Source organism: Conger conger, chromosome 8, assembly GCF_963514075.1.
Source record: "Conger conger chromosome 8, fConCon1.1, whole genome shotgun sequence".
Lineage (NCBI taxonomy): Eukaryota > Metazoa > Chordata > Actinopteri > Anguilliformes > Congridae > Conger > Conger conger.
In genome coordinates, this window is record NC_083767.1 from 17,831,459 (window position 1) to 17,846,043 (window position 14,585).

The 14,585-nt window shown below is 48.6% G+C and overlaps 1 protein-coding gene across 5 annotated transcripts in view; it reads left to right on the forward strand.

Moving 5' to 3' along the window:
- The window catches only part of LOC133134983 (amyloid beta precursor protein binding family B member 2-like), a 113,323-nt gene that overhangs the window by 73,306 nt on the left and 25,432 nt on the right, over nucleotides 1-14,585 (forward strand). For all 5 annotated transcript variants that reach the window (XM_061251670.1, XM_061251672.1, XM_061251674.1 and 2 more), the window contains 2 exons: nucleotides 1,430-1,576; nucleotides 5,884-6,011. In XM_061251670.1, the coding sequence (XP_061107654.1) occupies nucleotides 1,430-1,576; nucleotides 5,884-6,011 (275 nt within the window). The remainder of the gene's footprint in view (nucleotides 1-1,429; nucleotides 1,577-5,883; nucleotides 6,012-14,585) is intronic.

The following is a 14,585-nucleotide window of genomic DNA, read 5'->3' on the forward strand; positions in this document are numbered from 1 at the left end:
ACTCGATTACCCCTGCTCTCTACACACTCGCTCTCTCTACCACCCGCTCTGTGTGTGTGTGTGTGTGTGTGGTGTGTGGTGTGTGGTGTGTGTGTGTGTGTGTTGTGTGTGTGTGTGTTTGTGTACGCACGGGTGAGAGAGAGAGACAGACAGACAGACAGACAGACTGACAGACAGACTGCCTAGTGCCAACAGAGGAGCAGATATTGCATATTAAAGACCGAGTTTGGAAGCACCGCACATACAGGGCTTGCTATTGAAACTAAAAACTAAAAACCCCAGAAGGTGAACTCTGAAGCTCTGTGTCTCTTTAACATAATTGCATAATTAGTAGAAAAAGCAGTATATGAGACCACCATGCTGTGCTGTGGTTGCAAGTCAATTTAGTGATAGGTTTTTCATGAAGGGATGTTCATTTTTGTCTTTTGTTTTCTTATAAACAGCATTGTGCTGAAATGTGGTGCATTTATGTAGTACTGCAGGTTTTAACATCATCAAACCGACTGCTTATCTGCCAGCTGGTTTTGGACAGTACAGTGGTAATGATGTCATCCTTCATGTATGGTTTTAACATCATGGCGGATATTGCAGCAGGCTGGTGCAGATTGTGTTAGCACTAGCTTTCAAGCAGATCACAGTTAATTTTCAACAACCTGAGACTATTGCTACAGACTTCACAGCCTTTTTCATACGAGCTTGAAAAAAATAGTAAGATCTGTCATATGACCTGAATTTAGAGGACAAACGTTAAGGTTCAGTGAAAACCCTTCAAGAAAACCAGGTGTAAAAGCCATTTTATTTATAGAGCCCCTGATCCAATTAAGTTCATTTAGTTAAAGGGCACTTACATCAATTCTGTGAGAGGAGTATGCCAGATAAGAGTTTGGATGGATGTTTTCTTTCAACGTGTATCTTTGAGGTAAACTACTGAATGCATGGAGAAATGTTCAGACAGCGAGACACTGCCTGTACATATGTCCAAATAAGTCTTACGTATTTTGAGCTTACATTTAGACTTAAAATCTTAATTCTGTTACTTTTTTGCTAAAGAAGACAAAATATTACCAATGAGGTGGAACAGCTTTACTAAATTTTTGCCAGTGGGCTAAGACAATTTTACTTTTCAAACAGTAACTTAAAACAAGCAAATTTCTTTTACTCAAGATGACTCATTACGTGACTCAAATACAGATATTTTTGCAGAGTGTCTTTCAAATTCTAATTAAAATGTGCTTTATTTGCATGAAAATAACAACATATATACAACCCATGCAAGTCGGGGAAAAAATCAGTGACAACACTTCCCCAAAAATGCATACACGCTCACACACAAACATTATTCTTTTACAATTTGTTTAATTATGTTTTTTTTTGTTGTTGTTTTTTTTAGTGCACTCATCTGACTCTCTCTCTCTCGTTCTCTGTGCAGTGTTTCGCGGTGCGCTCTCTGGGCTGGGTGGAGATGGCGGAGGAGGACCTGGCGCCCGGGAAGAGCAGCGTGGCCGTCAACAACTGCATCCGCCAACTCTCCTACTGCAAGAACGACATCAGGGACACCGTGGGCATCTGGGGAGAGGTGAGGGCTACCGTGGGCATCTGGGGAGAGGTGAGGGCTACCGTGGGCATCTGGGGAGAGGTGAGGGCTACCGTGGGCATCTGGGGAGAGGTGAGGACCTGGCTGGGGAAGAGGCGGAGCCAGGGGGCAGGAACCAGTAGGGGTTTGAGGGTGGAGTTAAGGGAGCAGTTAAGTAGAAGTTCAGATTACATCAGTAAATGTTTTTGGGCTACACGGTGAAGTATCTAGTTGTGGGCTGGAAGCTGAAAGCCAAAACAATAAGGGGTGTTTCTTTGTATTTGTTTGTGTGCGTGCATGTTTGCCTGTCTTTGAGACGGTGAGGTATTTGTTATATGGGGCACGTCCCTGAGTGCGTTTGGGAGGGAGGTCACCGCGTTTGCACGTGTAAGTACAGTGTATGCGTCTGCGTGGGCTTGCTACGGGAGCATTTGAGTGCAGTGCGTGTACGTGCGTAATGCCCGAGTGTGTGTGTGTGTGTGTGTGTGTGTGGGCGTATGTCTAAAGGGGAGAGCAAACTACATAGGAAGAGGGCTGATATTTCATTCCGTGCGCGGCGTAATAGTGACTAAAGTGATCTTTTAAAAACTTTTATAGCTTAATTAAAATAAGATCAAATAAAAAAAGCAGTAAATGAATGCAGCCGGAAGCCCATTCTGCTGTGTTTTATGCATCCACAATGCCCAGGCTTGTGTGGATAATTGCGAGGGCTGCTAATTTGGATGTCAGACGTGATGAATGCTGCCCTTTGTCTCACAGGTCTAATTTGTTCTTTCTGTGCGGGCAAATCCGTGGCCCTGCCACAAAGACCTGCCAAGATACCATTATACATTACGCGTCAAACAAAGGCGGGCGCGTAACGTGCAATTTGCCTCCGGAAACAAGTGAAAAGCCTCGATCGCGCATTTTAAAGCGAGGGCTTCTCGACGGAACAGCGCGACCCGGGAAAGTCACAGCGCGGGGAACCGAGCGGTTGAGGAGAACTTTTCGGGAGCCTTCCTCGAGTGACCTTGCAGGCTGGCGGTCGGGAGGAATGACTTTGCCCGGGGTGTTGACAGCGAGTGCGAACGTTCCTCAGCAAGAGGGGGCTGGTGAGGGGGGGGCGACTGCAGGAGAACTGGGATCTGGGGAATGGACTTTTTTTTTCTTTTTTAGGACCGAGCATTACACCCTCAGGTCCCGAAGGGGGTGTCACCGCCGTTCGGTTTTTCCGAGAAATGGAACCGGGGGGGGTGGAGCAGTGCACTGAAACCTGCCCAGGAGCCTCTGTACCTGGAGAGGGGTGTGTGGGGGTGGTGTTAGCGGAGAAGCGTAAATAACGAAACTAGCCCCCCCCCCGCAGGCGCTCCCTGTGTGCAATTCTCCAGCCACGGCGCGACACTGCAGCAGCGCAAGGCCGTAAATCAGGCGGCGGGGGAGGGGGTGCTTCTGTGTGCGGGGGGGGGGGGGCAATGACGACTCCTCCTGGGCAGAGGACGTTTCCGCAGCATTCCGGGTTGGCGCTAGTAGTAGCAGTTGCGGGGTTTATCCCCAACAGTATATTAACCGGCGTTTTTTCCCGCCGATATTACCGCCGTGCCGCAGTGAGAGCCGGCGCGACTAATGAAACGAGCGGGAGACGCATCCTCGGCCAGCGGTTTGTCACAGATTAATATTTCATCGTGTCATCGTGCCCTTGGCCGGCCTCCGCAGCCGGACCTGGAAATTTCCTATCAGCAGCCGGGTCAAAGGTTAGACTTACTGAGACCCTGCCTTGAATTTCAATGCCACCCCGGGGCGGTACGGACTGGCCCGACAGGGATCGTCGAATTAGAAACGGCGGCGGTTGTTGTTGTTTTTGGGCCGTGTTTGCGTTTTAAACGGAAGCGGTGTTGGAACATTGCAGTTGACGCAGAGGCGAACGAGAGAGACGGTTATTCGGTGTCGAGCGGCGATGCGCTGACAGCGGGCTCGGTGTAAACAGTCCCTGAGGTAACCTGATTGTCAGAGCGTTTCCGGGGGAATTAGGCCGCCTGCCATCTCTGCTGCTTCTGTCGCTGTGGTGCGGAGGGGCCTGGCTCTGACGGAACCAGGCCTGGGTCAATTACATTATTGTTTTCAAATATTCCAAATACTTTCCTGAACTTGTCTGGTGTATTGAAACCTATGAAAAACTCTCAAAAAGTGCAAACCCCGTCTTCTTTTTTTATCTCGGTTGACTCAATTGAGTCAGGCAAGATCAATCGAGCACAGAAAAGTATTATATCCAAAAACAATTTTTAAATATTCCCCGAATCCCTATAGCACAGCCTGGTGCTCACACACAGGCTCATGAAGCCAGTTATCTGGGTTGGAGTTTCTCTGCTACCTGCTGTCTGGTGAGGAGCCAGAGGTGGGCAATAGCCATTTCTGGTTTTCATTCCAACGTCTGGCTGTAATTGTAATGTGTGGATGACATTAGCGCAGGAGGTGAGAGCGATTGTCTGGCGGTTGAGGGCTGCTTCTTCAATCCTTCGCCCTGGGCGTGTCAGAGTGTCCCTGAGCAAGATGGCTAATCTCCAGTTGCTCCCAAGCTGGTTGGTGCCTTGTATGGCAGCCAGTTGCCGTGTGTGTGTGACTGAGAGGCATCAATTGTGCTTTGGATAAAATCACTATATAAATGCAGTCTATTTACCACTTAATTAGGACTTGCATTTTATCATTTTAATTATTTCTTGATATGCAGATGAATGACAGCCAAAAACTGGAAAGTTCTACAGTTCTACTGTGAATTACCCTGGCTCATTTAGCCAGAGTAATTCAGAGACACAAAAACCTGCATACACACTGATACAGCAGCGGAATGACCCACCCCTGCACTGGAATGTGGTGTGGTGAGGAATACCCTGTTAGTTAAAACGGTCACTTATAGGGTAATGCTACAGCCAGTAGTGCACTGGCCTACAGGGAGACCGAATACACACAAAGGAGACATGGTCAGGATTTTAATTTTTAATCTTTAGTCTCAGTGCGGCTATGGCTAATGCCCTGGATATTCCTCTAAAAAGCCTTGAAAATGCTTTATGCTTTATGGCGTTTTAAACGAACTACTTCAGCGCTGCTCGCTATGCATTGTTTTTGCCATTTAAAAGCTTCTACTGTAGGTATGCGCAGGTCAACCTACAGATTACCACAGAGCCAAACACGCGCTCTCAATCAGCAGTATCATCATACAAGCATACAAGCTTGGTTTCAAACAACTTCCAATAACCTGTTCTTTTTTAATTTTCCGATTAGCCTTTCAAAACTATTTTGATGTCTGTCCTGTTTGAAATTTGTACACTGGCCATTTCCCACATGTACTGCACACATGACCACAGCAGTCTGTACGAACAGCTGGCCGTTTTGACGTGGACGTGAGGGTTTGAGGGGAGAGGAAACGTGTTTTGTTGCTCAGAAACTGGAGCGACTGACACGGTGTGTGCCGGGGAGTACCAGACCACCTGCCCAGTTACTGATAACAGCCAACAAAATGGCTGCAGGAAGGGCGGGGGGCAGGCCGTCAATTATTTTCCTTTTTGGCTAAATGAGTTGATAGCGGGAACAATCACACCTCTCATTCCCCTCCCCGCCCAAGCCCTCCCCAAAGAAGGCTCCGGATTTACATTAAACATTTTTCAGCCGGTTAATCCCCTCGAGTAACTCGTAACTTTTAAGTCTGTATTTTTTTTCCTGTCATGCGTTTAGCGAGACTCTCTTTAGCAAACTCTAAGAAGAAGCTTTGAAATATTCCTGCCATTCAGGATGTTTGAATTTTGAATTTCGACTTTTAACTCGGGGAATTTACCCAGCTCCTGGCTCGTCCTTCTGCAGCGCTCTTAGAGACTTCCCTCAGCTTTAACGGATACCTTTCTGCCTCAGTCTGTTTTAAATCCATGGTCTCAGCATTTATTTTAAGGATGTTTAAAATCTACAAACCGCACTGCTTCGGTGACTGTGAAGTCCTCCTTGCTGGGACTGCAGCACCCAGTTCAGAGATGCCCTTTTCACACTAAACTTACTCAGGTGTTAATTGCTTGTAACCAGAAGGTCTCAGGTTTCTGCCTGGCTCCCCTGTTTTACCCTTATAAAAGGGGAGTATCCCCCATATACTGCACATAAAGCTCTCCCAATAGATAATTTGTGGAAGTATAAGCAGTTAAAATGGCCGCAAATGCCCAGCTCTATAAAGGAGACCTCTATGAAAGTCGCACACAGTAGCAGTGCTTCTACTTTGGGGCATTGTCTGAGGAACTGTCGAATAAAGCACGTTATAGGCGTGTGACGGTCTCGTATCTGCCTTTCTCTCGCAGGGGAAGGACATGTACCTGATCTTGGAGAACAACATGCTGAACCTGGTCGACCCCATGGACCGCAGCGTGCTCCACTCCCAGCCAATCGTCAGCATTCGTGTCTGGGGCGTTGGCCGCGACAACGGCAGGTAAGGACCACGGGCTCGGTGACCTATGCATCGAGGCTCACTTCACGCGCGACCTCAGAATGGCCGACTCCGGCCTGGAATCAGTCGGGTTTTGTCCTTAACATGCTATGCCAATAAATACAAGCTTGTGTGTCTGTTTCATGGACATAGTTTGACAAAATAGTCATTGAATCTCCAGGTCTGCAGGTCTCTGGGAAGTATTGTTCCCGCCACAGTTGTCTCCGGTTTTATGTCATTGCCAATATATAATCTGAAAATACAGAGTTTTATAGAGGCACAGATCAATTGTCTGCATAGAGAGATTTTGTTGGCAAGTAATGGTTTTATTTCTTTGTAGTGTCTCCTATAAACTGCAGCATTCAAATGTCCGTTTTACTGAAATGAGTGAGGGGTTTGTCCAAGAGTTGTACCTGGTTTATTTTAATGCAAGATGTTACAATAACAAGGACCGTCACTGTAACACAAGACGTGAGTTTCAGTTGGATATATATATACAAAGAATGTGTATTGTCCACTAAATATGCACCAGGCACTTCATGAAAATGGCCCAAAATAGCACGTTCTAATGGTGTGTTAATGTAAGGTAATCTCTGAGATGAGTGGCAGTGATGGTATGTCTATCTGACAGGCTGGCTATCCTGTCTTCACGTACATGATTATTGGCAGTATATTGGCTAAATAACTTAGGTGAGGGAGAGCTTTATTAGTAAAGGAATACTTCTTTAATGTCAGCATTTGTGCTTTTGCAGCATTTCCTTTGCCTTGGTATAGCTATTTAATCATCTCAGCTATAGCTAGTTAGCCAGCTAATGTGTGCAGTTAAAAAGCCCCCCCCCCATGTTTTGAAACAAAGCTAAGCACTATATGCATGTATCAGCATATCAGGTGTATTACGAATGTGGTAGCACATGCATTTTCTTCTCACGTATGTTTACAGCGGTTGATAATGACTTCAGAATGACTGAAGAGACGCTGTGCGTCTCAGGTGTTTTCAGCTTGTGTATGCGCGGAGTTGTCAAGTGCTAATGCTGCAGTTTCTTTATCCATAACTCTTGTGATGATACCCCGAGTTGCTAATACGCCTCTGACAACTTGGACTACCCGGGGTTTGATTCTGATGAATGACTCGTGGAAAATTGCCTCGGCAGTGATAATCTAAGACCCCTAAAATATTCGCTTGTTCACTTTGCTCTTGATTTTGCAGATGTTACCGTTTTCTTTTTAATAAAAGGTCAGTGGAAATGGTTTTTTTTGTCTGTCATCGCCATAATGATCTCGGAAAACCTCCGAAAAAACAAAACGGAGCCACCACATAACAACTTTTTCTGTCGCAAAATGCAAAGCTCATTGGGGTGGAGGTAGAGGCTGCCAGGTGTTAACTCTCTCCAGAACCGCTCTTGCACATCCCAAAAATTGATCCTCCATTTTATAATATCGCCTCTCCCAGGTTTTTGCCACCGGGGAGTTGTGACCATTAACGGCAGAAACTTTCACAGTGCGAGTTTCCTTGGAGACTATTTTTTAAAGCTATTTGGTATAATTTTGTTTCTATACCAGGCTGATGGGAATTTAAAAGGGACAAATATGATTGCATAGAAAGGTTCAGTGGGTATTAGAATGTAGAGCTGATCGGGCTACAAAACATTTATCTGTGAGTCTTGCCTTTCATCAGCACTTTTGTGAAACTTGTTTATGAGCGCTGTCAAAGACTTTGTAATGCTGCAATACATTTGTCTATAGCATTTTCTTGTACATCCTTTGCCCAAGTTATTAATATTATAATAATAGTACAGGATATGCTTTACTGGTGTGCACGCCCTGGATAAATATAATGTATGAACATACTGGATACACAATGTTCTTTTGAAGATGCCTACTGCTGATTAGCATTCTGTTTGAACTACAACTGCTGTTATGTTAACTGCTTGGATGTAGTTTTTTCCGCAATGAGGCACACATTGATGATGTCATAGTTCCAGTGGGGGAGGTGCAAGGATTGGAGGCTGGGGAGAGTTTTCTGTGGCTATGATTCTCTGTGATTTGTGTTCATGGCTGTCAGGGTGGCAGAGGTGGCCCGGTGCGACGGCACCACAGATGCTTTTATAGGCCGCAATCTGGACTTTTACGGCGCATCATCCTGGCCGGCGGATATTTCCTCCTGTTGTCTCGTTACTGCTTCATCTTTCATTTGCTGCATTTGCCTGGGGGAGCAGTGACACGTACTGAAGTCTGATGGCCAATTTGGCCAATCAGGGGATTGCTGTGCTGCTGCAAACATCCACTCCATGGCCAATAATCCCTGTGCTGGGCTGCTCAACAGAAGTGCTTGGGTGCTATTCTGATGTGAGAGCTGTCTGCGGTTTATCCAGCTGAGAATATATTCTGAAGAATGTGCGCTGAGTCTGATGTGTGTGAATCCTATCCTCATCAGTTGAGATGCAATGGAGTGTGTGGCATCAAGTCTAGATTCTCATGTACTGTTAAATTCTGTGCAATCACTGTGTAATATGTATTTTTTTATCCACAATGCTTGTCTTTATTTCCATTTTGTTTCAGTGTTCTATTTTTCTTTGTTGTCTCTCTTCTGAGTTCTCACAGAGCGCACTTTGAGTCTTCTTCCTCTGTTTGACTGAGTATCGATTCTTTCCTCTCTCACCTTTTATTCCGTTGCGTGTAGTTTCTCCTGACATTGGCTCTGGCAGGCGTTGTTCATCTTTATACTGTCATAGCTTCCAAAGTGCCTGTTAGTTGTCACTTTCATGTGGGAATGTGGGTTAGAGATAAAGAGCAGAGCAGAACCAGCAGAGGTAAATGTTTCAGTGATGCTTGCAGTCTACTGTCAGACCCAGGCCCCGTTCTTCACCAACCCACAGCCACTGAGTCAGTCGAGTCATCCATCTTCACCTTAGTAACAAATCTTCAAAGCAATGAATCAATACATCCCGTCGAAATGAAAAGAAGAGGTATAGGCTGTGTGGTCTAAGTATGAACGGAGCGAACGTTGGCGTAGGCGGCTCGCCGGTTGGAGGCGAGGTTGCTATCGGCGAGGTTTGACCGACGGGCGGAATCCTTGAAGGACTCGCCTTATTTCCTTTATGCCTGAGTTTTTTTTGTGTCTGTCCTCGAAGCTTATGAAAGTTTCAGGGCTCGGGTTATGGCGGTAATGGGAAAAGCGTGTCGAGGCGCGGAGCCGAGACGGACCGGGCGACGGCGAGCATTCGCTGGAGGCTCCCATTACCTCTCTCCCCCCCGAGCCGCGCTTTAGGTAGTAATTTATATGGACTTAGAAAATGAATATATGCATTAAACAAGCACTCCGGTGCCTGATGAAAGGTCACCCTAATGATTCTTGACAGTTTGATTTTTCTGTCTCGCTAACGGAGGGCCGCGATGAATGATTGATGATAAAACAATATGCGCTGATGCAAGTTTAATCTGGTAACATGGCGGTGAGGAGCGGCGGAATTTGGCCGTGTACCTGGCCCGCTCTCGCGCGGGGGGCTGTTGTCCGCGTCGACGGTTTTGCCGCAGACTGCAAATGAGCTCTGCCCCCTCTGCAGCGCCAGTCGGTATTAAGAGAGCTGCTCTCTATCGATCTCCCGGACGCCCAGGACGTAAAACATCGGGTCGTCGTAACTTCCCGTGCCCCGGAGGAGTAGGGAGGACAAGTTTGGAAAGAGCGCAGTGCAGGAGACGTTGGTCCCCCTAGCCCCCTGTGCTGTTGTGCGTCTCTGTGCAGTACCGTGGTCTGACATTAGAGGGAGCTCTTTTCAATGCCGTCGTCGTGCTTTCGACCGCAAGGGTTTCCACTGCGAGGCAGGGGCTGTCTGCATGCGTGGTAAAGCTTATTAGAGTATATGATGAGCTGTATTGTTTTTTTTTTTTACTGACCCTTGGGTGAGGACATATACCGGGTTGAACGTAAATCTCAAGACACAAGCTGAATGCAGACTGCACCATACGCGCCTCTTGAAGGGTTCTAAATAAAAGGGGTCTTGCACCAGTGTCGCTGCCGTCTTTGTAGGCTTCTGCACATACAGCACACACACACATTTAAACACAGACACTGAACACTAAAGACACAAAGTTGCGCATATAAGAAATTAAATATTGTCTCACTCACACACATACGGTCATTCAGTCGTCTTTCGTGCTCTTATTCTGAAGGATTAGGCAGCGATCCCGGCAGACGCAGTCTGTCCAGTCGTTAGACTCCCGGAGCGGCGCTGCGGTGTGTGTGTGACGCTCCGTGGGCTTCATCGGCGGTGAAGGTCGTCCCACAGCGAGCGGGGCCGGTGGGCTGAAGGGCGTCCCCAGACAGAACGCCACACCGCCAACCCGTGAGAGGGCTTACGGGGTCTCTGCGGACGGTGTGCGCACACGCGTGTATGCGCGCGCATTTATGCATACAGAGTGCCGCGTGTGTGCTGACACGCATACACGCATGTAGATTAACGCACAAGGTGCACTCGCACAAACACACACAGGCACACACATACAGACACAGGCAGGTACACAGACACATACACACAGGCACACACATGCCCATACACACAGGCACATGCATACACACACAGTCACACACTCGGACACATACACACACACAGGCACAGGCACATACTCACAGGCATACACACACACACGCACACACACACATAAGCACATACAGGCACACATGCACACACACACATAAGCACATACAGGTACACATGCACACACACACACACACACATAGGCACATACAGGCACAAGCATACACACACATACAGAGATGCATGCACGCACACAAACCCCCAGCCACATATACAGATCACACTCAAAGACGCATGGGACGGTTGTGTGCGTGCATGTGTGTGTGTGTGTGTGTGTGTGTGTGTGTGTGTGTGTGTGTGTGTGTGTGGTGGGGACCGGGGGGTGGGTAGGGGGAATGCAGGTGTGTTGTAACATCTCTGTTTCCTCTGGCATGGGGGAGGAGAGGGGAGAGCAAAAGTGCTGAGCTCGACACTTTGTGCCGAGGTCCGCCCTCTCCATTGTCTACGAAACTGCTTCTCATTGCTCTCTCTAATTATGGCCTCCTCTGTGGAGACCTTACCAACGCTACCTGCATAACTCCAAATGACCCTCGCTTTAGAGGGATGTTAAGGTCATCGCAGGTGGAATCTATATGGGCCGTCACAGCCACCATAACACGGTCAGCTGTACTGAATAACGATGAGAGATTGTATTATTTAGAAGTATAGCAAAGGGCTTTAGGAAATCGCTATTCAAGGAAATTAATGACGTATAAGCTAGCACTCTGTTGCTCTGGGTCGGTCATTTTTCACGTGGAAAAAAACCCTCGGTTCTCATTGACGCCGCGTGTTAAAACCTAATCATGGCCGAAACGCGGTGATCAAGGAAAATCCATAGATGTCAGTATCACCACCCCCCCCTCCCCCTTTACAAATGTTTTTGACTGGAAGGCTTGTTGCCGTAGTTACGGTGGCCTGACTCCTGGCCACAGTCACATCCTTGGGAGGGCAGAAGTGAAAGATAAGAGGTCACAGATGTTTTTTTTTTTTTTTTTCGGACAGACATGGTGTGGACTGTCAGACCAACAGAGGCCTTAAGAAAGGCTATCAATCTCGTGTGATATATTGGTTTGTCGGGGAGAGGGCGGGGGGGCGGTTGGTCGGATGTGTGTGGCAGCAGTCTGGCTTCCCTGCTTCAACACTTTTCGCCCCCTGAGTGCAGTCAGTATCACTACATTTGGTCGCATTGCTTTTTCCACGCGGCTGCGTTCAGCTTGCTGCGCAGGTTAGGCCAAGAAAGCATCTGTTTCCATTGTTTACTTTGCCGTTTCTGCTACCTCAACCAACTTCTGTCTCTTATTTAACGCGCTTCCTGCTTGCGCTTTGCTTTTGTAAGTCATTCTAGACAAACAGTATGTGCAAGATGAATGTAAAGAAATGTAATGTTCCATTTTCACAGTCCTTTAACCAGTACGTATTAGACGGAGTATGCTGATTTAAAGTGTTCATACTTTGTTCCTTTCTGTAAGCGGTGATATTGTGTTAAGTGAGGTGTTTAAAGGGATTCGGCCCATCTCAGCTGTTGAGCTCAGAGTGAGCGTGCTTTCTGCAGAGGTGCGCTTCCTGCGGCGTTCCTGCCGTAGACGAGGCGGCGGCGTGCAGCACTGAGCGCGCTCAGTCGCTCCCGCTCCGGCTGGGGCGGCTGGCCCTCGTGGGGCTCGGTCACATTTCACTCCGGCCACGCGGCTAAATCGGGATATCGGCCTGCTGCATTCACACACCTCACAGGGGCTCTGTGTGCCACAGGAATTCTACCGAGAGACCTACCCCTCCCCCTCTCAGACTTTCTCTCTGTCTCTCTCGCTCTCTCTCCCTCTCTCCCCCCCTCTCACACACGCACACACACTTAGTCATTCCCTCTCGCTTTTTGTAGCACTTTCCCTCCTCGTTGTAGGTTTTCTCTTCTAATTCCTCTCTTTCTATTGATTTCTCTTTTCTGTGTTCTCTGTTACCCCTATTTTCTCTCTCTCATCTCTCCCTTGCCATCTCCCTTTCTCTCTCCATTTTTCCCTCTCTGCCCCCTCTCTCTCCCTCTCCCTCTCTCCATCTCTATCTCTCTCGCCCTCCCTCTCTCTACCTGCCTCCCTTGCTCCCTCCCTTTCTCTCTCTATCCCTCTCTCTCTGCCTCCCTGTCCCACTCTCTCCCTCCCTCTCTCCCTCCCTCTCTCCATCTCTCTCTCTCTCTCACCCTCTCTCCCTATCTCTCACCCTCCCTCCCTCTCTCTCCATTTCTCCCTCCCTCTGTCCCCTCTCTCTCCCTCTCCCTCTCTCCATCTCTATCTCTCTCGCCCTCCCTCTCTCTACCTGCCTCCCTTGCTCCCTCCCTTTCTCTCTCTATCCCTCTCTCTCTGCCTCCCTGTCCCACTCTCTCCCTCTCTCTCCCTCTCTCTCTTCCCCTCTCACCCTCTCTCTCTCTAGCTCTCTCCCTCTCTCTCTGCCTCCCTCCCTCCCTCTCTATCCCTCTCTCCCTCTCTCTGCCTCTCTCTCCCTCCCACTCTCCCTCTCTCTCTCCCCCCTCTCGCCCTCTGTCTCTCTCCCCCTCTCTCTTTGCCTCCCTCGCTCCCTCCCTCCCTCTCTATCCCTCTCTCTGCCTCTCTCTCCCTCTCACTCTCCCCCCTCTTGCCCTCTGTCTCTCTCCCTCTCTCTCTTTGCCTCCCTCGCTCCCTCCCTCCCTCTCTCTATCCCTCTCTCCCTCTCTCTGCCTCTCTCTCCCTGCCTGTATCTGGCTCGCCGGTTCCCCCCTCTCCCACTCACCGCATCGAGAGACGCGGAGGCGCGGGGTTTTACGGAGCTCCCCGTCCTGACTGACAGGAGGCAGACCCAGACCCTGCTCCGGTCCAGAGACCCCCTGTCGGAGGTGGCACTGAACGAAAGCCGAGAGGAGAAGGAGGAGGAGGAGGAGGAGGAGGGGGAGTGGGTGGGGGCTGCGAGTGGCGGTGCTGGTGGGGGGGTGGGGGGTGGCGGTGGGGCCGGGGGGAGCGGGAGGGGGGGTGAGCAGGAGAGCTCCGTGCTCTGAGACAGCGGGGGAAAGGCACACGCTCCTCTGGCAATGTGGCTGACGACCTGCGGAAACTGACACAGGACCGTCCGAGCGCGTTCTCCGGGGGGTGAGTAGCCTCCTCTTCTTCTCCACCTCTCCGCGGGGGTTGCTAAGGGGGGTTTGGCCGAATGCCAGGAGCCAAGGCTCCAAAATGTGGAGGAAGGAAAATCCTCGGCTAGCACTGCGCGGCTAGTGGGAGAGCGCCGTCTTCCGCGCTGCTTCGCCTGTCCGTGACAAACAGCCAGCGCTGTGACCAGCTTGAGCATGTGCTACTCTGACTGCACTGTGCTGGGAAAAGTTGGTGCGCGTGCGTGCGTGCGTAGGTGCTCGCCTGTGTGTGCGCTGACACTTTCACAGGTGCACAATGCAGGTGTGTAGGCAGTTTTTTGTAATGGGAGGCAAGATCTTCCTTACAGATTGTTGGTAAACACAGATCATTTTGAAAGAATACAGTAATTTTGCGCATGAGCACTAGTTGTTTGCTCAAGTTTGAAACAATAGACTGTGGAAGTAGTTTCTTGAGGACGCATAACTTGAGAACTTCAAATATATTTATTTGAAAAAGTATGTGGCTCATAGGAAATTCCTGGCTTTGTGTACTGTTTACAAGCCCTGAAAAGGTCACTGTTGTTATTCTGTTTTGCCGTGTATTATTCTGAACATTAAGTGTACATGAATAATTGTCAATAATGAACGTGCTATTTTAAAAGTATCATCCTGCAAACTTTCCAAAATTGCTGAGATGTATCTGTGTGTTCCACATAATTATTTTTAAAAGCTGTGCCGTGCTAGCTCTGTCTGACAGATGGTTGTAATGATAACTGTAAACACAAAAGTGTGTGAAAATTGCTCCAGAGAATGTCAACAAAGGCAGTAGCTGCTGACCCATATCACACAAAACTCCTGACTTAAAGTGCTCGGTCTGTGGATTCGGCCTTGAGCTTGTAGGCTGTGACAGGCGAA